At 36.3% G+C, this 25,647-nt stretch overlaps 1 protein-coding gene across 1 annotated transcript; it reads left to right on the top strand.

Moving 5' to 3' along the window:
• Nucleotides 1-1,367: 1,367 nt before the first annotated feature.
• LOC124631900 lies at nt 1,368-10,388 on the top strand. Its single transcript, XM_047166535.1, has 2 exons — nt 1,368-1,820; nt 8,514-10,388. The coding sequence occupies exons 1-2, from the start codon at nt 1,801-1,803 to the stop codon at nt 10,252-10,254; spliced, it is 1,761 nt and encodes a 586-aa protein (XP_047022491.1). The 5' UTR covers nt 1,368-1,800; the 3' UTR covers nt 10,255-10,388.
• The last annotated feature ends 15,259 nt before the right edge of the window (nt 10,389-25,647 follow it).

Below are 25,647 nucleotides of genomic sequence, written 5' to 3'. Positions count from 1 at the left end.
TTATAAGTTTTGCCTGCAACATATATACAAAAAGAAACTGTATAATTTCCTTTTTACAATTTTTCAAGATATTAATTTTATTGGCTGCAAATGACTGTTTTTATTCAGACAAACACACAATGCAATGAAGTAATAGACTTCATTTACGCTTAAAGTTTCATTCATTTATTATTATTTATAAAATATATAATAATGCATTTAATCGAAAGTTTTTGACATGTGAGAAAATACCATAATTATTTCCAATAACATGAAGTCTACAATTAGAAAGTTTAATATTTTTGTCCAAAAACATGTGTCGACGACTGTACCCCATTTTACGTTAGTATGTAGAAGTTTACAATCAAATTTAATGGTTTTCTAGGTCAAAAGTCAAGCAAAAATTGGACTGATATTGGACACTATTTCAAGCACAATTTTTTGAGACGTAAATTGTACCTATAGCTCGTTCGATATTCGCGCACTGAGGTGAGTATGCTGGGCGTAGAACCTACGCCCAGCATACTCACTGAACGAAGCCTATAACTCCGAAGTTATTCGAGCACTGTTTTTTCTTTTTGGGCACCGTTTGGCACTATTTGGGAACTATTTTTTGAAGTATGAATTATGTTTGAAGCGTATACAGATTCTCCGGACGGAGGTGAGTATGCTGGGCGAAACCTTCGTCCAGCATACTCATCGAACTATGGCTATAACTTCGCAAGTACAAGAGCACTATTTTTTTCCTTTGGGCACTATTTAGCACTATTTCAGAACAGTTTTTTGACATTCATGAAATATCAGGATTCCATGGTGAGTATGCTGGACGAAGGGACACATGGATTTTCCATGAACTTTAATGCCTTGGTATTTTAGAAGTAATTTTAATGAAAATACATTAATACCTTTTTCATCTAAAAATCGGTCTTTCATGAACATGATAAATATTTCTAGTAATCATAATTCAAAAGCTTAATCATTTTTTTGTACCTTGATAAATAATTACCTACAAAAAATTATGAGGATCAAAGTAATATTTAAATCAGCCGTTGATGTTTCAATATTTGGAGGTAGGTAGGTATATTTGATTACAAAATTGATAATCTTGTTGAAACATTTAAATGAATCCAATAACTGGGTTGATTAATTTCAAAGTATCAATCAGTTGGTATATTTCTACGTATATGTAGTACCTATAATTCGATACTATAGGAATTCTTTTATGACGAAGTTTTGTCTTTACAGAAATCACAAAGAAAAAGTTCATAATTTTGTTTTTATCTAATTATGAAGAGATCAGCAATTTAATGTCGCTTAGGTACATTCCCGTCCAGGCAACTTGTGTTTATTTATTTATTTCATATAGGTTCTACACAGCTGACAATCTAGCTATGGTGACCACCCAGCCTTCGGCCCTAGATTAAGTCTGTACGCACACATGTATAATGTGCTGACTATAATTTTAAGAACTTAGGTAGATAAGTCGCCCCACCGGAGATGTCGCGCCGAGATGGGTCAGACAGTAGATTAGTTTTTTTACAATTAAAAGTACCTCAGAATCGGTAACACGCTTTTAATTTGTCTCCCGAAATTCCTTAGTAGTAATACTTAGTAATTTCAATAGTTTCCCCGCTCCGGAAACAAGAGTGGCGCAGCCGGTAGGATTTCGCTGTTATATTCCTAAATTCTTCGCGGTTTTAAATTCGTCGCGTGTCTCGAGGACGAGCTGCACGATAGCTGTGGGAATTTAAGGACGAGTGAAATCCGACGAACCAAATAAATTACTCTTGGTGCGTGTGGGCAAACAAAGGAATACCAAGGATGAGAGTAGCAGCTGGCTGGTGAGTGATTTTTTCGCCAATCCATGTTCCTCTATCCCCCAATACTTAATACCTACATTATTTTGAGATTAAACCTCTCTCATTATAACGTGTTCATTTAGATTATTGGCTTATCTCATTGTGTTCTATAAATAGAACCGACATAGAGTAGTTAAACTTTCAGAGACGCCAATTAATTGTTATCTCAAGTGTATTCTTTGCATTGATATTTTTATAAATGTGTTTTATTAAAAGTAATAAGTAAAGTGTATGTAATTCTACACCTAATATAAAAAAAAATATATATTTTATACATTAATATTTTTAATTTTATTACCTAAACTATTACATACATTTTGCGTCTAATTATTTTCTGATTTACGTGTGTTATGTTTGAATTGTGTTATCTTGTGTGTTTCATAGCATAGTCAATTGTACTCTCACGAATTGTTTTATCTGTTCCGTTCTCTACTCTGTGAACATGATGACTTCAGTGACTATTGAACAAATACCCAAAGAAATTATTCAATTAATACCTTTGTATAATGGTGATAAAAGACAGTTAAATCTTTATTTGCGAAAGTGTCAGTATGTCCTTGACCGATATAAGGGTAGCCACGAACAAAATCTTTACGTTTATAATGTTTTAACTAGTCGATTGAGAGATGACGCCGCAGCGCTCTTATCAGAACGTGAAGATATTGTGACATGGTCTGCTTTTAAAGATCTACTTATTCAACATTTTGGAGACCCGCGTAGCGAAGCGTGCATTAATATCGAATTAGAATCCTTAAAAATTAAATCCGGTGAAAGTTATTTAGAATTTTGTAATAGAATCCAAAGTGTTCGATCATTATTGATGTCCAAGGTCAACATGATTGAGGATACTGATTTGAAGAGTGCAAAGACAATTATTTATAACAATACGGCCTTGAATGTGTTCTTATACAATCTCCCAGAGAATATGGTTCGTATTGTAAGGCTTAAGGCACCCTCTAGTTTAGAAGCGGCCTTGAGTATAGTACTTGAGGAAGTTAATTTCTTAGAGCAGTATAATACTAGGAATCGCATTTACGGTCAATCTAGCAGTTTCGGATCAAAATTGGTAATGACGCCAGCGGGATACAAACCTTTATTGCCAAATAATATTACCACACCTAAATTTAATTTCGGTATTCCACAGAATAAATTCAATCAGCCCCAAGGTCAATTACCAAATGCATTAACATCACGCCCCAAGCCTGGGTACTTACCCCAATCTCAACAATTTGGGTACAGGCCACCCCAACAATTCGGGTACAGGCCACCTCAACAATTCGGGTATAGGCCACCTCAACCATTTGGGTACAGGCCACCCCAACAATTAGGATACAGGCCACCGCCACAGTTTGGCTATAAACCGTTGCAACCTCAGCAGTTTGGTTACAAATCCCCCAATAATTCTAATACCCCACAAATACTAAAACCTCAAACGCAAACTACTGATGTGTCTATGCGAACAGCCCAACCTAAATCGAATGTACCACAAGGTTTCAATTTAAATGAATTGTCTGCTGACGACTATGAGCCTTATTACAATAACTATTACTCTAACTATGACGATGACTATTATGGTGACTCAAATGAAATTAATTATCATGACGAGACTCATGTTGACTATGAATTACAATCAGAAAATGAAATTCAGGCACTGGATTTTCAGGAGAGTGCCTCGACGGACAAGAAATCTTAGAATTAAATTTTGACTCTAATTTAGAGCTACCGTATATTTATGTAGAAGAGATAGACGCAAAAATGATGATAGATACTGGTAGTATGAGATCGTTCATTAGTCCTACAAAAGCATATGAGTATTTTTACGACTATATACGTAATGAAAATTTTCAGGTGGTTAGTACTCATGCTACTAGTAGACATAATGAAGTAATAGAAATTCCTCTTCTACCTACCTTTGTTAGTGACGATTGGCATAAGTTCTATGTATACGAAGTAGATCCACGGTATGACGGGCTTATAGGTAACGACCTTTTACAGCAATTAGGTGCAATTATTGATCTAAAAGAACGAATCTTAAAAACGAATTCCACTTGTATTCCAATAATCAATAATAATTTAAATTATAAAATTACTGTACAGCCACGTTCAGAACAACGATTTAAATTGCCAGTAGATCAATATTCAGGTGACGCTATTCTTGACTACCAAGAATTTCGAAATGGACTACGAATGCCTAGTGCTTTAGTAAACTGTGATAGTGGATACGCATTTACAGTAATTCAAAACACTTCAGATTGCCCAAAACAACTGACTATTTGCCAACCTTTCACAGTAACGCCATATGAAAATACAGAATACAACATTAATTTTACTACGACCAATACTCCTCTAGAAATTGACAAATTACTTGAAGAAAATTTAGATAAATTAAGACTCGATCATACCAATGGCGAAGAACGTGAGAAAATTTATGCACTTTGTAGGGAATATAAGGACATATTCTACTGTGACCAAATCCCCCTTACGTTTACTAATCAGGTTAAACATCACATACGTACCAAAAATGAAGATCCTATATACATTAAACCCTATAGACAGGCACCTTTCATCCAAAACGAAATAAATAATCAGGTAGAAAAATTACTTCATGAAAATGTTATACAAGAATCTCATTCCCCTTGGAGTGCTCCAGTTCACCTTGTCCCTAAAAAGAAGGATGCGTCTGGTGAAATTAAATACAGGATGGTAATAGACTACAGACGACTGAATGACATAACCATAGACGACAAATACCCCCTACCTAATATTAATGACCTTTTCGACAAACTAGGAAAGAGTGTGTACTTCACCACATTGGATCTAGCAAGCGGCTACCACCAAATAGAAGTAGAAGAGAAGGATAGACAGAAGACAGCTTTTTCGACGCAAAATGGCCATTTTGAGTTTCTCAGAATGCCGTTTGGACTTAAAACCGCTCCTGCTACCTTCCAACGGACCATGGATAATATTTTGCGTGGTCTGCAAGGACTCCACTGCATGGTATACTTGGATGACATAATAATTTACGGAAATAGCCTTGACGAAATGATAAATAAATTAAGAATTGTATTTGACCGACTTAGAACAACTAACATGAAAATTCAATTAGACAAATCTGAATTTTTACGCAAAGAAGTGCTCTACCTTGGACACACTATAACTAAAGACGGGCTAAAGCCTAATGACGACAAAATAAACGCTGTATTGAATTACCCGTTACCAAAGACAACGACAGAGATTAAGAGCTTTCTTGGACTTGTAGGTTACTACAGACGTTTTATAAAAGATTTTGCAAAAATTACTCAACCATTGACAGCCTGCTTAAAAAAGCGCAACAAAATTGTTATTGACCAGAAATACATAGACGCATTTAACAAATGCAAGGAACTCCTGACACATGCCCCACTGTTACAATACCCTGACTATGACAAAACATTTATACTGACGACCGACGCATCCAATGTCGCTCTAGGCGCTGTGCTGTCACAAGGACAGATTGGCAGTGACAAGCCCATTGCGTATGCTAGTCGTACCCTCAGTGATACAGAATCACGTTATAGTACCATCGAACGTGAACTGCTCGCTATAGTGTGGGCAGTAAAGCATTTTAGGCCCTATCTGTACGGTAGAAAATTCTATATATATACTGACCACCGTCCCTTAACTTGGCTCCAATCTCTTAAAGACCCTAGTAGCAAACTCACACGTTGGCGGTTACGTTTGCAAGATTACGACTTTGATTTAATTCACAAAAACGGCAAACAAAATACAAATGCAGACGCTCTGTCCAGAATAAAAATCAATGCCTTACTCACAGACGACGAAAATCAGTCTCTAGCAGTTAATATTGATGAGAAGGAAGATAAAAATCTAAATGAATGTGCAGATAGTAAAGGTTCATCAACAGTAACGATATCTGATTCTAGTCGAACTATGACCTGTAGCCCAAGCACGAATATTTGCGAAAAGTTATTCGTATCGAAATCGAGTAACATTTGTATGAGAATTGTACAGCGCCCCTATCGGGCGTAAAAGGAAACAAAACATGGCAGCACGAACATTGTTTTGACGTACGGTAACGTAAATTTCGAAGGCTGGCTATCGAGTATGGTCGAAACATTATTCACTTGAAAAAAGTCGGTGAGAAAGGTTTCGAGAAGTGTAAAAATAAAGTTTTAACCGTGTTTATGTTTTGTTTAGAGTTAGTTTTGTGAATAAAAGTGTTTTAAAATTATTGTTAAGTTATTGGAACAATTAGTAATAGCTTCAATATAAGTAATTTAAAATGCAAAGACCGCCACTGTATGAACGTAGTTCATAGTCTTTGCCATATTATGTCATATTATCTTTTAGCGGCAAATTTACTAGAATATTATAGATATCAATCACGAGAAACAAGGTAGATAATAAATCATATTTTATTTATTTGCGTACCTATAGAATTAAAGTGTTTGAAAAAAAATTGTTATTTATATGTTTATTTTTAATCATTGTAGAGCAAAACTTAGGAATAGAATTAACCCACTGGACACAAATGAAACCGAATTTAAAAATATAGAATATAGAATATAGAAATAGCATTGCACTTAAAATACTTCACACTAAAGTTTATGCCACTCAAACTTATTAAACTGTTTACTCACGCTTCCATGAATTCAACCATCATTTCATATTGCGTGCGTCTGACTGGTTCTCATAATTATTTATTATATTGAAAGCACTTAATTATTTGTAGCAAAAAAAAACAGAAATACTTTTGTTGTGGACGTGTAGCAAAACATAAACAAATTTGGCGCCCTTACGCGCGTCGGATGTCAAGTGGGTGCGTTCGGTACCCGTCATTTTTAAAAAATAAAATCTCCGTAACTATGTTATATTGCTAAAGATAATGCCATTTTATAATGTCTAATAATTAACTTTGGGTCTCTTTTTTATATTACATTCAGTTTTTATTATAATTTAATAATAATAAAACGTTTAATCAAAGGTAAAAAAATATTAACAACTAGAGTTAGTTTTCGAACGCACCATTCATTCAACAATCGTTCATTTTGCTCACTATGGCGCGTCCCTATTTACATTTGCATGACGTCACATTAGAATTCGAATCGAGTGTTCGATAGTGCTTCGAATGTGCTTCGTGCTGCCTACTATCGACAGACTCCGTTTTCGAATCGAGGCCTCGATACATTGTCGATTCGAATACGTTAGATATTCGTGCTTGGCCTACTGTAGTCCTATAGATTTTTCCGACAATATTAGAGAAGTTCACTACGATACAAATGAGTATCCAATACGATCAGTGTCCAGTAAGTCGAACGAAACCGTTCATTCCGCTGTAGAATTAGAATCAACCGGTATACCTATTTTACATGAGGCGATCGACACCAAGCCGAATCAAATCTTAATATTTTCATGGTTTAAAAATCAAATGCATGTTAAGAACCTGTCACGTGACAAACAAAAGATATTAGAAGTTTTCCTGCCAAAAGATAATCCGCAATTAGTAAAGGACTTTTTAAAGGAATACATACAGCCAAAATTAAAATATTTCATTTATTTTGAGGAGAATGAACATCGGAAACTATTTAGCAATATAATAATTGAACTATTCAGAAAGGGAACTATTAACCTATTTGAATGTACAGAAAGAGTTATTTTTGTAGAAGATGAAGGAGAGCAAAAGGCACTTATACTTAAACACCATGAAGGAAAGACCTGTCATAGAGGCATAAAAGAAACGCTAGTTAGGCTCCGTAGAAATTATTATTGGAATAGAATGCAGGAAACTGTAACAGCAGTCATAAACAGTTGCGATGGGTGCCGTAGAATGAAATATGATAGGAAACCCATCAAACCTATATTACAACTAACACAAACCCAAGACGCGCCTTTTCAAGAGCTATTTATAGATCTTTTTAGTATAGAAGGTAAAACTTATTTAACTATAATTGACGCATTTAGCAAATTAGGTCAGGCAATCGAAACTCAGGGAAAATCAACTCCCGAAGTAACTAGAGCACTGATGAAATATTTTTCGTATTACGGTACACCCAGAAGAATAAGCTCAGACCCCGGAACCGAATTTAATAATGAACTAATTAAGGAATTTTTGAATTTACATAAAATTGATTTCCACATTGGAACCCCTAATAACCCCAATTCAATGGGTCTTATTGAGAGGTTCCACTCCACTATAATAGAAATTTACAGACTGGCCAAATACGAAAAACAATGTACTGATGCGGCTTCGGTTATGACTTATTCTGTTCTGGCATACAATCACACTATTCACTCAGTCACTGAACTTGCACCATTTGAAGTTGTCTTCGGACATACCGACTCAAGCAGTCCGTTTAGCATAGAATTAGAAAAACGTTATTTCCAAAAATTAGTAAAAGATCATGCAAAAAGAATAAAAACATTATACGAACACTTAGCAGACAAAATGGTTAATATTAAAGAAAAGAATAGAGAGAGTAAGGGTGGTGAAGGTGAAATAAAGTTTAAAAAGGAGAAATTGTTTTCGGTAAAGACATAAATAAGCGTAAAAGTAAGGATAAGCCCCGATATATAAAAGCTGTAGTAACAGGCAAAGCAGATAAAAATATTTTACCTATAAAAATAGGAGAAAGGGATACCAAAATTCCTATTAAAAATATAAAACGTCCTCCACAGGTGCGGCATATTATTGATGACAGTCACGATGCTGTCGCTGGCCCTTCATCTGCAAAATCTTGAAGGTAATCCAGGAGTTTTACCGGTGAAACAAGGTCATGCATATTTCCAAACTGATCAGTGGACTATTGTAAAGATCATCAGCCTAGATCAAATTTATACTGACCTTAACTACATCTCTACCAACTATCAAGCGCTTTGTAATTTAATTGATTGGAATGCATCATACTCACAAGAAATTATGACTATTAAAATGCATACAGATTCCATACGTGATTTAACTGTAGAAAAATACCAACAGCTTATACCATCCAAACGATCTAAACGAGGACTCATTAATCCACTGGGCTCTATTATAAAAATTGTTACCGGTAATTTGGATCATGATGATGCGTTGAAGTATGATAATCTCATTTCTAAATTGAATCAAGGTCAAATCACTATATCTAAAAGGTTAACATTGGTCTCTAAAATGTTTGACAGTTTTATTAATGCCACTGAAACTATTGAACAGAATACAATTAACTTCCATAACAGGTTAACTAAAATTGAAACATTAATTAAAGATTTAACTGCTCAGCAAAATAGTTGGATTTTTCTGACGTACTTAACTGGGTTGTTCAATGTTTTCATGAGTAACTTTCGTACTATATTTATTAGATTAAGTGAAATCGAAACTGCACTTGCATTAAGCAGAGTCTCTATTTTACATCAATCAATTGTTAATTCTTCAGAACTTTTATATCATCTTAAATTAATATCCGAATATGAAAGCTTAATATATCCTCCCGCCGAAGCGAACTTGTTAAAAATAGAAGAGATTATATGTGTTAAATCATTTATTAAAAGTAATCAAATAACGTTTATAATGGAGATACCACTTACCGATAATGTTACTTATAACTATTATAAGATTTACTCCCTACCAATTTTCCATGACACCGAAAATAAGACCCTAGCTATTTTCCCCAAATACCCTTACCTATTGGCGAAAGAAAATAGATACTCACCAATCGCAATACCGTGTAGACCATTCTCTGCCGGTGCTCGCTTCCTCTGCACTGCAGACAACAGGATCCCCTTCTATGAACTTACCTGTGTCGAACAGCTTATGAATTTCGAAAACGACCTTACCCTTTGCAAACAACATCCAATAGAAATCGAACAGGTCAGAGTCCAACAAGTCGCTAACAACAACTGGATCCTGTTTAGTGAAGAGAAGACCACACTAACAGAACGATGCAAGGATGAGACCAGTAGACAATTGGTATTTGGTACTTACCTGATGACCATCGAAGAACCCTGTGAGGTGGAGATTCATGGCATACACATTAATCATCGTATCTTCATAGAGTCCGATGTGGTGAAAAGAGTACCAATCATCGCCTTACCTCAGTTACGCACTAACGCACAGCTATCCAGTACACGTGCACTTGATATGAAGGGCATAAATCTAGACGAAGTGAAATATATGGCGTATTCGTTAAAACATAGTGAAGTGATCGAAAGTGTTTTTGATAAAAGGGACAGTAGCTTCAGTGCGTCCTTGGTGTACGTGACCTTAGGTTTAGTTATTTTAAGTATTTTTGTATTTTCCGTTTATGTTGTTCGGCTCAAATTGCTGAAATACACGTGTTTCAAGAAAAATTATCGGAACCAATCTAAAATCGATTCTCCCGATAATTTTCCTCTTAAGGTCGGAGGAGCTATGGTGACCACCCAGCCTTCGGCCCTAGATTAAGTCTGTACGCACACATGTATAATGTGCTGACTATAATTTTAAGAACTTAGGTAGATAAGTCGCCCCACCGGAGATGTCGCGCCGAGATGGGTCAGACAGTAGATTAGTTTTTTTACAATTAAAAGTACCTCAGAATCGGTAACACGCTTTTAATTTGTCTCCCGAAATTCCTTAGTAGTAATACTTAGTAATTTCAATAGTTTCCCCGCTCCGGAAACAAGAGTATCTTAATACATAATTTATAAACATAACAATACGCCAATTAAGAATAAGTATACAGTAATAATTTTAGTTGAGAGTAAAACAAGCTGAAATAGACATAGATTAGAATAGATTATACAATAACAATTTGAAATTAATATTATATATTATTACATTTTATGATTTACGTGTATGTGTGTGTGAGTGTGTGTGTGTTCATGCGTGTGGGTCTATATAGGAGAGTTGCCTATATTGTACCAGTTAACAAACTTCATAAGCTACCACAAGTGTTATGGTGTTTACTACAAACAGCGGCCGTTATGTAAGTAACTGTTTCATATTTTTATAGTTTATAACTTGATTTTTCGCATATACCTGGACCGATTTGGACTCTTTTATATAAGGAGTCGTATGCTGCCGTCCTTACGAAAAGTGCAAATAACTCGAGTTTTGCACCAAATTGAGATAAGTACATATTCGGAATTAGCAGAACGAGATCTATATTTTCTTTTTAGACACTTTTTACGTATCTATGACGTAGCCGGTTGTAATACTAAGCCTAACTGCAATATCTAGGTCGATGCTTTATGATTTACATATCAAGACCGAAATAACTATAGATAAGAATAACTTACTTACGCTATTTAGTAATTTTACTAACTATATCTGCAATAATAAATTTATAATTAGCATAGTTCGTCATTTGTAATATAGATTGACTAATTATAAGTGCAATATGTTTGAGTTATTGCAGATATGATACGGATCCTTATATTTGGTATTAAATAATGTGCTATAGTCTGTTTTTTAATCTCGTAGACTAAATTGACACTTGCAAAATGTCAAACTTTCTAATAATTTTGCTAGCTCTGTGGTGCAGTGTTGTACTTACGATACCGGTTCGTTGAATCGTAACTTTTTACAATAAGTCATCCTGAAATAATGGGCTTATCCTTGATGATTACGCATGGCTTTGCGTGGTCAGATATCCCTGGCAGTTTGTAGCACGTCGTACAGCCATGTGTACGTACGTGAATTTTAAATATAAAACTTTGAATGAATATTAAATTCGTTTATTATAGATAAAAAGTTACGATTCAACGAACCGGTATCGTAAGTACAACACACCATATTTAGTATTTTGTGATTCTCATTTACTAGTTATAAGTACAATAAGCTTGAGTTATTGCAGTTATCTTAGGGGACCTTACTAATAATTATAGGATGAATACTAAAATTGATTTAGTAAGTAGATATATTGCATTTATTTGTAGGAAGATTAAACGAATACAGTATACCTATGCGAAATAAATTGCAATAAATTCACTATTTATTGCGTTTATAACTCTGCCGTCCCTACGAAAAGTGCAATAACTAGGTCAAAACTGATTTCGAGATAAACGCGGGAAAAGATTTTATTTTTATTTTGATTGTATCTTCATCACTATACATGGTATCGGATTGAACCTTTCACTACACGATGTAAAACAATGCAGAGAATAGCGGACAGCGCGTGGTTGGCGCGCTGGCAGCTAGCCGTAGTCTTAATTCAAGGCGACGCCGTGCTGCAGCCATGCTGTTGCGGTGCTGCTATAATGTGCCACAAGCTTAAAAACCGTCGTGTTCCGTCGTAGGCCTTTCATGTACCAGGGCCGCGGTAATTCTTTCGAACAATCCTGTAGCCCCGACAGAAGTGTCTACCACTTAAAGAGATACAACTGATCACAGAGCAATATTTTCAATTATGATTGATGTTATAATTGAACACGACGTAATGACGTTGTTTCGCTGCCGGCTCGGAGTCGCCGCGTAATTAGCACGCCGTCGGCGCGCTGTACGCATGAGGACCGCTCGCTTGCAGCACGCGGGCGGCGAGTCGAGTTGTGTGGAAGCGGCAAGCACGCTGACTGCTCGCCGTTGGCTTTTTCATATTGACATTACGAAATATATTATAATATACACGATTTGATGCTCTAAATTGAATGACAACTTAAATACTGGTGTGGAGCCGTGCTGTTGCGGTGCCGCTATAATGTGCCATAACCTTTAGTCAGTAAGAGTCTGAGACTCCCTCACCGCTGCTAACCCACAGCGGGAGGGGTCATTTGATGATTTTTGACGTCGTTAAAAAAAAAGTGGTTGACTTACACACTTACTTACCATGACTCGCCAGGATGGGAAAGCACAAAGAAGTAATTAAAAGTTGCCGGAAGTTCTGTCCACGCGACCTGTCGTAAAACATTATCTTTTTGATCATTAGGTATATCTACTTCTAGCTTGCTGAGACCATGATGAGTTGTTTTGCTAGGTATGTAAATATAACTCAATTGTAAAATATGTATGTATAAAAAAAATGTAATACGAATACCAGTATTACATAAAATTAAGTAGTAAGACTGCATTAGTGGCTTTGACTCTCAATATACGAGGGGAGGTCAATAAGTTCGCGGAATGAGAACGAAGGTGGTTGAAATTAAACACCAACTTATTTTTCCTTTTCAATATATTCTCCTTTAACCCTAATACATTTTTCGGATCCCTCAAATAGCTTGTTTATACCATCGAAAAAAAATGATTTGTCTTTGGCGTCAAAATAGGCCGAAATTGCCGACTTGACTTCTTCATCGTCGTCAAATTTCTTTCCACGCAGCTTTTTCTTCATTTTTGGAAATAAATAATAGTCACTGGGGGCAAGTCTAGACTGTATGGTGGGTGGTTTAATTGTTCAAAGCCGCATCGGTGAATGGCAGCCGTCGCAACATGGCACGTGTGGACGGGTGCATTGTCGTGCAAAAGGAGCACACCTTTTGACAGTTTTCCTCTTCTTTTTTCCTTAATGGCTTCCTTCAATCTTTCCAGTAAAGAAGCGTAGTACCGTCCTGTTATAGTCCCAATACAAGTTTTTCTACTTTTTTGACTATTTCCGGTGTGGTTGCCCCAATTGGCCCTCCGGAGCGGGGGTCGTCTTCAATGGACTCCCTTCCTTGTTTGAAAAGACCATGCCACTTGTAAACCATGGTTTTACCAGGGGCAGAGTCCGCGTAAACCGCTAACAGCTCTTGAAAAATCGTCTGAGCGGATTTTCCTTGCTTGGTAAGGAACTTAATAACGGCACACGGTGTTCAATTTTCTCCATACTGGCTGACTTCTTCCCGATTTAGTTGTTTGCAGGTCGATAACTCAAAAGTTAATGACCCGATTAGGTTCAAACTTGGTATATATACTCTTAATGAGATGCTTAACTAGTGCCTACCTGGACGGGTAAATTTATCCCCACCAACCCCTCCATTCCGCGAACTTATTGACCTCCCCTCGTACGTTCGCCAGAAACGTATATTGAGAGTATTATTTTAGTTCACCAACTATGTAGTATTTCGAAACATTGTTGTACATAATACCTCGAAACTCGTATTTCTAACCAGAGTGGTTGGACATGTTATTGTTTCAGTTATCGACGCGAAGAAAATTGAATTCGTCCACAATCCGCAGGATTGTGGGATCGGATCCGACCCGGAATCGAACGGTTTGTTTCCCAATAGTAACTGCCATTTGTTCTGAGGACTGTTGTAACAATAGCAATAGATTGATTGGTGTTATGTAACGCTTTGTTTGTATAACACTAAGGTTGGGTTCGCTGAATTGCGAGTCCTATTTACCTAGTTTTTTTAGAGTTACATAGTTTGAAGTAGGTTAGTTGAAGCTTTGAAGCAAGAGAGCTAGAAATATGAATCAGCTTCTAAGTATTTTGTGTTTTAGAAAATGGAAAATTATTCAAGTATGTAGTTAACTTGGGACTGTCACGTTAAACACAGCTTCCAACAAACGCAAACGCAGGCTGTATCGGGTGTGTCGTGCCTAATCACATTAAATCCTATCACATAAACTTTATGGTGTTCTATTACGAATTCAAAAAAAAAAACACCAAATCCATTCAGTGGTTTAGCCACAGGATTTTTTTTTGTTTTCATAATTTCGATTTAGAACATCGTGTGTAAAGCAGAGACCAAGTATGTAAGTGTCAATGACCCTGGCTAGCGATCAAAATAAAGGTTGCCGTTAAGTTTGCCGCGTTTGATTCGCCATCTTAGAGCAATAGCGCACTAGCGGCTTGGACGCAGCGGCCAGGTCGCGCGGCCAGGCCGCAGGGATCGATTTGCAACGCGGCCAAAACCACGGCTACGATCGTCAGTTGTACGTACAGCGCGCTTCAAAATGGACGTTGAGGAAATAGCAGTGCTTTTGTATCTTAAAAGTAAGAAGCGGAAAAAGAAAAGGAAAAAATATTGGGTTTTATATCTCGGTTGGCATAGTTTTCACAGGACATGTCCCACAACGCCCTCCTCATCTCGATTTCTGTTATAAATCTTTCCGTGTCGAAAGACATCGCGATAATAACCGATAATTACAAATCACGCTGTAGCTCTACAACACGTGCGGCCGCCACGGCTAGTGTGCGACTGAACACTGGCCGCAAACGCGCCGCTCCGATCTCGCTGGCCGCTGCGGCTGAGTGTGGCCGCTGGTCGCGTGGACCAGGTGCGCGCTCTCTGTGGCGATTTCATACTAAGGTATCTATCTCGATGGCCGCCGCGACCTGGCCGCTGCGGCCAAGCAGCTAGTGCGCTATTGCTCATATTGTTGCGTTTGCGACGTTGCCGCTCCTACAACATAGGTAAGTGAATTATGCAATGTACTTATTAAAATAGTGTTCTAATCTTCGCACATTTTTATTCTGTTTACTATGTTCGAAAAAAGACGACCCACTGACCAAAAACTTTTTTTTTATTGTTGCGTAGGTAAAACCCGTTCAGCCTAAATCAATATAAAAAAAATACCTTTTGTTACAAAAATACAAAGCTCAAAAGCAGTTTTATTAAAATTTTAAATTCACCGAAAACAGTTACAACGTGAGAGCTAAACGAAAATTTAGAAAGGGTTAAAATTGTATTGAAAAGTTGGAACATTGGAACGAGATGGCAACAAATAAAACTGACAATTCCACTTTAAAGCTTGTCCCTGTTTCATTGGTAAAAAAATAAAAGTTTGGCCTGCGGCTTCATTTGCGTGAAAGGTACTGGAAACTAAAAATACTACCTACGTGTTGATTCCGATTAAGTTCCTATCGTGCACCGAATTTCTCAATTCGTTCGAAAACTACGGAATTGGTTAACAAACATCAAAATTTACATTGTAACATTTAATGCTGGTAAAACTTATTGGAATTCTTGGAAGAAAACGATTGAGTCCGGAATTTTTATTGAAGAAAATTGACAATGTTTTAAGTATAGGTACGATCGTGCCTTGATAGCATTTGACGTTCGATTGTTTTCTAATTTTCTGACAACAATATTTAAATATTCTAAAAAATTATGTTCTGATAGGTACTTTTACCTACCAAGCACTAACTACTCAACTAAAGTATTAAATTGTGAACGGAAGTTCTTCTTCATTGCTCCTTTCATGAAAAAAAGAACAAAGGTGCTGCTTCTGATGATGCTCACACAGGCTCACACAAAGAAAAAAAAAACCAAAAGATATATTATGTATCCTTAAGAAAATACATTGTGAACTCAAAATCAAACGCTTCGAGTATGTGCATATAGATAAGCGACATACAGGATATAGTATTCAATAAACTGTCGACGCAGCGCTATAAATCCCGTCCAATGTATGAAAATCCCACCCAAAACAAAAATGTGAAAGACTGCCAAGTTCGATAATATGGGAATGCTTCGCCTATAAAAGAAGTGAGATTTGAATAAGTACCAAGTTCCATACACATACCTCAGTTAAAAATAGTTACTTTTTAATGATGTTACTTGGCAAGTTTTCACACACCTTGTTATAAACCTACTAAACGCATGAATCAAGTATTTAATTTTCTATTAAAACTTGCCAAGTAACATCATTAAAAAGTAACTATTTTTAACTGAGGTATGTGTATGGAACTTGGTACTTATTCAAATCTCACTTCTTTTATAGGCGAAGCATTCCCATATTATCGAACTTGGCAGTCTTTCACATTTTTGTTTTGGGTGGGATTTCATTTATTTTTGTAAGGTTGTTTATTTTATTTTTTTCTTATGATGAAGTTAATTAAAGAAATGTCTCATTTATACTATCTTTCAGATTTTTTAATATGCACTATGTTTCTTACAAAGAAATGAACTAGATTAACTAAATGGACTAGATCTACCAACTGACTGACATGACATGTTATCATATATTATGTTCGTGGATCAAAGTTACACATTCGTTATTTTCGAAAGTGATTCACACTTGGCCGTTTTCAGATTTTTACTTTACTTTGACTAAATACAAACGTTTGTAACGAATTTCAGATCGGTACGACCATTCGAAGATATATTATATAAATATAGATAAAAGTTCGTTTTAGTTCCTTAGGGGTGTAAATTTACACTGGGTATGAAACACATTCATTATTTTGAAACCGACTCACACTTGGCCATTTTCAGATTTTTCCCTTTACCTTGCCATAAAGACCTACCTCCATGCCAATTTTCAAGTCAATACGACCATTGGAAGTGGTCTAGGTTTTTGATGAGTGAGTCAGTCAGTCAGTCAGTGAGTGTATAGTAAAAATAGCGATTTCTGACGTCAATATCTCAAGACCTACAATAGGTATATTAATGAAATTTTGTATTTTAGATAAGTGAGGGGGTCTCAACAAATACTAGAAATTTGATATGCGTAAATAAAATAGATTTTGAGTTACAGGGGGGTCGAATTTGGCCCGAAATGGTTCGTGTAATATAACCCACGGCCGGTGTGTCGCTTTTTTTGCTCGAACTTGGCGGACACACTGCCGTGTGTCTAGATTCGATCAATTTCCCAAAAGATTTCAGAACTTAAGTAGGTAATCTTATTTAAATCTGTTAACACTGGACTGTCAGTGGAGAAAAAAAATAAAAATCTGGAATAAGAGAACTCTATCAAGTTAATTAGTAACAGCATTCTGTAAGACACTAATTGAGTATTTTTTGCACTGGTGGCCTTTTGAGGACAAAAGTTAAAGTAGATGGTCTCATTAGTGCTGAAATAGTCTTACGCCGCCAACCTTTTGTGTTTCGTATATAATGCACGTTAATTTTATTGTGCTTCTAGTGGTAATGGTGATTTGTTGGAAGTGCGCAGTGTACAGGGAAGTAAGCATAAATCCTTACTTACAATTATTTTATTTGCTGAAACAGCTTTTGTAATGCGGTGGCTCTTTTATTAAGTTCCTAGCGTTAGTTGACAGTGTTTTTATTGTTCTGAAGAGTGTATCTTTCTCTTGAATATGACAATATGTTCTTTTATAGATTGATGAAGTATGGACATAAACGGAAACTACCATAGCTCAAGACATTAAGGTCACCGACACAGAATAGTTAACATTAACATTTTATTCATCTCTCTCCACTTTGATCTGAATTTGATTCTCTATCATAAATTATATCGAACAATGAGAAAGCCGTTTGTCAATTTTGATGTCCGATTGTCTGGATTGTCTAGACAGAATCAATTGAATGCAAACATACTTGCCCATGGGTCATGGAAAAGCTAAATTGTTTCAGATTCTAGTGTAAGAGAATTAGAGAGATTCGAGAAAAAGGGAGATAGGTTGAAATGAACTAGGGAAAAGCTATTTCGCCCCGAAATCTGTCTTAGTGTCTGTTACAGGTATATTTGTAACGTTATTCATGTTTAGATTTTTAATAATCTCCAATCATCAATCAACCAGTTCATTGAAGGAAATATAATTAATTACATTTAACCTAATAACTGTACAGTAGGTACTCCAACTTGTGTTAGATCCTTTTATTTTATACGGGCAACACTGCTGCCACCGTGATGACAACTCTATGAAGATTTTGACAGATGGAGCGCGCGCTTTCTTCGTTGACTGATAAACTATGTTTTCTTACGATTGTTATTAAAAATTGTGTTTTAAAAGTGAATATAAGAAGTTATTGTGATACGAATTGACGTTTTATTTCTGATGAAGGCTAGGAGATCATACCCTAGCTTATACTTGTAAGGTATCGCAGTTCAGTATCTTCTCATTTACTCATTCAGAATCTAAGCTATCTAATCTAGGTTATAACAACACCACATCCTTAAAAAAATGACTAACCACGACAACTCTGCCATATTCCTACAAAAATCTAAAAAATAATATTTCCTCGTGAAACATTTTCGTTGGACAAAACGCGTGCGTATCATTACGCCTCGTCTGCATAGTGCTGACTAACGAACTAGTGTCGGCGTGAAGAAATGAATGTATCGTAACGCGCCTCATTAGCCAGCAGCTCGATTCACGCGTACTATACAAAAAATGTATGGAGCTGGGAGTTTGGGTGGTTGTTACACAGCGTTGATATGCCAAAGCTATGTTTTTTGTATTTCGAGAGAGAAGTTGCCTGTTGTAGCTGAATTAACTCTTGAATATTGAGGTTGAATACGGTTGGTTATACTTAAAAGAACATAAAACTTGCTGCTCAAGATAGAAAGAGTGACAAAGCCTTCTGAGAGTCCTGTGTCGGGGACATGTGTCACGTGACAGATAACAAGAATGTCACCTTCATCATTATACTTGGGGTTTGTTTGTAAAGGAATTGTTATGCTAACTTTGATATATAATATAATTTAAGAAAAATTGCATAATCTTCATATTAAAATCTAGTCTGCTACAATTCGTGCTAAGATATCCAGAATACCGCTAACTGCTTTACGCCTACTATCGCATAATATAGTACCTCACTAGCACTGTAGTTCAGGGCTAAGACTGCGTTCTTGCCGACGCTATAATATTAGCGCCTTTCCTCTTGAAAATACGAGTAGCTTTTCCCGGGACCACACTAATTAAGGATATCATCTATGTACACATACTGGTAACATTTGCTCTTTATTTCTTGGCAGATTCTGTTTGTTTTTAACTCTTATTCGTAATTATCTTTTAATGTAACAAGTATTGCTTCTTAAAAGCGGAAAACGGCAAAATGTTTTAGAATTCGATTTTTTGTTTACCTACAGATGTGTTCTCTCCATATGGAGTAGGAATCTAATGTCACCCTGAATCTTCTCAACACCCTTCGAATTCGACTTCACTTTCAAGTGCTCGATGTAGCATGACAAATATACAGCTCAATATTATATTTGGTAAGATCCCAAACTAAACGTGCTGTAAGCATTCCCAATTGCCTTGAGGGAGTCCCTCTCAGCCGCAGCCGCGCTCTCGAGGCCCGGCCGTGAGGACGATAGGGCACACTCTCTCTGTGGCCCCCACTTCAATCCCCCTTATTATCCCCTTTTGTCCTTTTACCTTTTTGCACCTGTCTGGCTGAGTGACGTGTTAAAATGCAAAAAGCTGTGTTGACTATAGTAAAATGTGAAATGCTTAAATCAAAAGGATTTAGCTCTGAAAAGGGTTAGGTAGAGTTTTTCTAGACTTGGCTTACATTCCTCGGATTATAATTTTACAACTTATTTTCGGTAAAAAATATATTGGATAAAGTTACCCTCGGATAATCACCATATTGGATAAAGTCGTATGATCGTATCTGGCTTTTATCGTTAAGTCCATTTTTATATTAACGACATTATTGGCCTTACTACAAAAACTTTAACCACTGTTTTACACTTGTCTAAAAAAAATGTGGCTCCAAAATGACCCATATGTCAACGTCATAATTTGACATTTTTTTAGACAAGTCTTAAACTGACGTTAAAAAGTTTTTGTGGTAAGACGGGAAGTATTTACGTGTCAGGTTCATTGCTTATTAACAGAACTGAAATACATGAGCAAATAAATAAAACACGAAAGTCCGTGCATTTGCTGCGAAAAACGCTTATTATCCTAATACTCCAGTTACCCGGGCGAATGTGTTCATACGAAGTATGGGCTCATTGCAGTAATCCAATGAGGTCAGAGCGAAAATACTTTTTTGAATTAACATAATAGCTTTACCATCTCGAACAGATACATAGGATTTTTATTTAAGTCTCCACTGCTTTACCTTAAATCTAAATCTTCCATACTTAATTATAAGTTTACAAACAGTAAACCGCTTTTTTGGATGAAACAGATCTTCAAAAGACACAGCATTATCTACCTACACAAAATCATATTCCAACCCATTTTTGAATCCTCAAAGGTACGAAGATATTATCGCATGCAAATGCCTTAAATAAAGCAACATCTTGAACAATAAGGCTCAAAGCCTTGCCACATAAGAGCGGTACACGTATCCGTCTTGAACACAAAGCTTCCCAGAATGCCTGTGTTGTTAGTTCATTGCGCCGGAAAAGAAATTTGTAGGACACCTGTAGTTACTGAAATGTAACAATGTGCAGACATATGTGGAATAATTTGTCGGATTGTGTTTGTGGTGCATTTTCTGTGTGGTTGTTTATGTGGGAAAGAATTGTAATTGGATTCTTCTTGTAGGATTCTTCATGGTTGCTTCATTTGTATTTTTTCATTTACTTACCTAATCAAGTTTTCTCAATTACTGTTATGATTCAAGTTGTGTGCTAATAAATAAATCTATTAAGTAAATAAACAAAGATTAAGAAGCACAATCTTAAATTTATTTATTTCAAATCTTAAATTTTATGTTGAACGGAAAGTAATTGAATTCTAAAATAAATAGCTGTTCAAAGAGCGAAGAATTTTAATCAAAATATCAAATATCTCGAGTTTCAGAATATTCTAGAATCTTGGTATTTATATAATCTAGAACCTATACCAGTATAGATTAGTAGGAGGTAATGCTAGCGTTCTATAAGCCTCTATAAGCCTAGTCATTCGTCAACGCCTAGTCACCAGTCTAGTCGCCTAGTCGCAAAAATCAGTACACAGAAAACAGAAAATAAAAGCTTCTGGAAATAAAATAAAAACCACCTGGAATATAATTAATTCAGAAATAGGCCGATCCACTGTACGGAATCGAGACTTTCACTTAAAAATAAACAATGTAGACATTAAGTCAGACTCGGAGGTAGCATCTGAGTTTGAAAATTTTTTCACCCATATCCCTATTTTAACAACCAGAACTCTGATGGCATCTTCCAGTTCGGCTCTTACAATATTAAAAAATTGTGTTGCGGAATGTGACAAAGGTTTTGAATTCACGGTTGTCAGCTCTAAGGATATTATTCAAGCGTATAAAGATCTCGATGTAAAAAAGACTGCTGACCTTTGGGGATTGTCAGTTCAGATAATCTCATCGATAATTGAAATAATTTCACCTTATTTAGCAACTGTGTTCAACTCTTGTGTTGCATCAGGTGTTTTTCCTGACTTGATGAAACTTAGTAAAGTAATTCCATTGTTTAAATCTGGTAGTACAACCGATCCATCAAATTTTCGGCCAATTCCAATTTTACCCACTTTGAGTAAAATTTTTGAGAAGTTAATATTACGTCAATTGTTGAGCCATTTTAATAGAAACAACTTGTTGCACACTAAACAATTCGGATTTACCAAGGGTCGTTCTACTACGGATGCGGGCGTGGAATTGCTTAAAAATATATTCGAGGCCTGGGAGGATTCGCAGGATGCGCTCGGTATTTTCTGCGACTTGTCCAAGGCTTTTGATTGCGTGCACCATGATATACTCATCAGGAAACTTCACCACTATGGTATCAAAAACAAGGCTCTTGACCTTCTGACTTCTTATTTGCATAATAGAATTCAGAGGGTGGATGTCAATGGTAAGAGGTCTTCTGGATCTACGGTCACCATGGGGGTTCCACAGGGTTCAATTCTAGGCCCTTTTTTGTTTCTTATTTCTATTAATGACCTCCCTTATCACGTAAGGGATAATCACACGATTGTGTTGTTTGCCGATGATACTTCTCTCGTTTTTAAAATCAAGCGCCAACTCGACAATTTTGACGAAGTTAACAATGCACTCTCAAAGGTTGTTCATTGGTTTAATGTCAATAATCTTCTTTTAAATGAATCTAAAACGAAGTTAATTAAATTCTCAACGCCTAACGTAAGGCAGTTACACACCAATGTACAACTAAATGGAGTAGAGTTGAAGCCTGTTGAGTCAACGGTATTTCTTGGTTTGACCGTTGATTCCAAACTCCAATGGGGCCCACATATAGTTAAATTGTCAGGAAGGCTTAGTTCAGCCGCCTATGCTATTAAAAAGATCCGACTTATCACCGATGTGGACACAGCCAGAATAGTTTATTTTAGTTACTTTCATAGTTCAATGACGTATGGGATTCTCCTTTGGGGAAACTGTGCGGATGTTGAAACTATATTTATTCTACAGAAAAGAGCTGTTCGAGCCATTTATAATCTGGGTCCAAAAGTTTCTCTCAGAGAGAAATTCAAAGAAATAAACATTCTGAATGTTGCCTCTCAATATATTTTTGAAAATTTAATTTAAGTTCGTAAAAACATTTCTAACTTTGTTCAAATGTATGATGTTCATAGCATAAATAATAGGAATAAACATAATCTTGCTGAACATGCTACTCGCCTCCACAGAGTAAGCAACTCGTTCATGGGTCAATGTATACGCTTTTACAATAAACTTCCCAAAGCGGTTCGTGACTTACCTATCAGGAAATTTAAAAATCATATAAAATCCAAACTTTTGAAAAAAGGATATTACAAAATATCTGATTATTTAAATGATAAAGAAGCTTGGGAATGAGCTGCTCGCTTAGTGAGTGATATCTTTTTAAATGCCTGTGTATTGTTACTTTTGACATTTAAATATATATTATCATCAGATAACATTTTATTAATGACATTCTTTTTATTGACATTTATATGTTATAATTGTATTATTTTTTTTTTTTAATATATTATTATTATTGTGAATGTGAGTATCGTGTATGCGAGCAACATTATATATTCTTATAACATAAATACTGTCTGGTGGGTTTGAGTATTTTTGAATGGCCTACGCAAATGTTCTGCAGATCTGGTATCGTCGTGTGACAGGTCGTTGAGCTCCCTAAAATATGGTTGAGCTACACGACGACTGATGCATGCGTGCCGTCTGTTGGGACTGGTCAGCTCCAGCCTGATGTGGCTCTTTCCTCAAAAGGCCATTCCAGACCGCGTACATGGTGACACTCACACATTATTATTTCATTTATAACATGTTTGGACTTTAAAAGAGACTATGACCCTTGAGTTTGTTTCGGCGTTTCTTCTCAGGGATCAGTCAGTTAGGAAATGCCGGCCTCAGCGTTCTTAAAATGACGTGTAAAAGTGATGTAATGTCCATCTTGCAAAATAAACAATTTCATTTCATTTCATTTCACCGACGGTAGAAACTTGACGTGTGTAATCTCAGTCCTAAGTCAGGGATAAGAAGGGTTTGGCTTTGAGATGTTAAATAGCAACGTAAATTTTAACTGAAGGCTATCAAGTTCAAATAGGTGAATAGATTTAGGCAGAATTAATGTTCATCTGTCCATGAAATAGTGAACTCAGTGCCCACTAAGCATTGGGACCCAAGCGCTCTGGTACGTTCGGTCGAGTGGGTCCATACAGTCGACTACGTGTGAATTTTGGTTCCGGGATATGCCGGTTTGGGGAACGTTGTTTTGTTTTATGGGCTAAGAGGTTAGTGGTGGTGAATAAAATGCCAAAAGAAGGTCATACGCCCATTCAGACAGGATGTTGTTATTAATAGATTTGCAATTCTAAATGCAGATGACTATCCATGCTGCGACATATAGTTGTGGATAGAACTGATTTGAAGAAAAAATGGTAATGAAAGTATGCCGCAGTTTCATTTGCAGTTACTTATAAAAAATGTGCAAGACTTTGACGGTGACCTTTATTCCCAAACAGTTTCTTCATTGAAATATTGGATAGATAAATAGTGTTGTATCCTGTGATATAAAGCGTCGTCGGTAACCGTAGCAGTCCTTATCAGGCCTCGTTTTATGACCACGTAAATAATGGACATTTTCGACAAAATTTTATTCAATTTCCTGGGCCTGTGCTTTGAATAGAGGATGTTTTACATAATAGTTTGCGGCTTGGTATCTTAGATATTAAAGTATTTTCGCTTACTCACTTCCCGATCAGGTCTTTGAGTCGGTACATTGCTATGCCTGAGTTACCTGTTAAAACACATTTTTGTTCAATGGTCTATTCTAAAAATATTATTATTGCAATAATATTTCTACCATAATTCACTTATAACTCCGTCTCAGCCACGTTTTTAACATCCAGAGCACACGATAAATGATCGTCCTCAATCATGTTGGAACTCTTCGCTGGAACCCATAGGGAATACGCTGAGAGATATCCGACCATCTAAATTAACAAAGGGATGCGTATTGATTGTATTACATCGATGCAATCATTATGTTCCTGCGTGTTCGTTTGTGATGGGCGTATTGGTAACTTAATTACTCTTCCTATACTGAGGGGGATAGGTCTCAGAATACTCTTCTGTTAGTGGAATGTGAACACTTTGAGACTGATCACTAATGGGTCCTATCAGTATTGAGTAATTCATGGATTTAAGGAGGAGAGAAATTACAGTTTGAAATGGGAGATGAGTCAAAAACCGGCACTGAAAATCATTGGTTACGTAAAATAAAAACTGTAGGGATCTTTTACAATTCTTAAACGTATGAGACAGAATTTCAAATGGTGAGCAACTGAGTAATTTAATACTGTTAATTCCAGAGGATTGAAGCCAATTAATTAATTTAACGAAAGCTGGCTTTGGTACCTACTGCTTAACCCCGCAGATGAAGAATTCCTAAATCGTTACTAGAGTCCACTGGGAAATCATATAAAGTACGTTTCTAAGTAACGTACGTTTCTCATGGAATAATTTCCCACATCTCTCGAACAATTTTCTGAATGCCCACAGTAATTCCTTGAGCTGAGATCTCAGGACTTCTTAGCCCATGAAACTAAATATCTCAACATCTTTCGTGTGAGTGAAACAACACTTTACTGAAACTATAAATGGCCAGTTACCTAAAATCTAAGTAAATGGCATGCTAAAATCGCCTTTATGGTAGAGTAGTTATAATTTAAATCTCCGTGGCAAAGTTTCTGCTATATAATTTGTCCTGCGGCAGACCGTAGGATCCCTATGTGACTAAGGTTGCCTAATATTGCGCACTTGGTTAACTCATTAACTTGGTGGTACGGTAATAACCTCGGAGAAAGGATTCGGCGAGCTT

Source organism: Helicoverpa zea, chromosome 7, assembly GCF_022581195.2.
Source record: "Helicoverpa zea isolate HzStark_Cry1AcR chromosome 7, ilHelZeax1.1, whole genome shotgun sequence".
In the NCBI taxonomy this organism is placed as follows: domain Eukaryota; kingdom Metazoa; phylum Arthropoda; class Insecta; order Lepidoptera; family Noctuidae; genus Helicoverpa; species Helicoverpa zea.
Note: the sequence above shows the minus strand (reverse complement) of the source record. Positions and strands in the feature narration are given on the sequence as shown.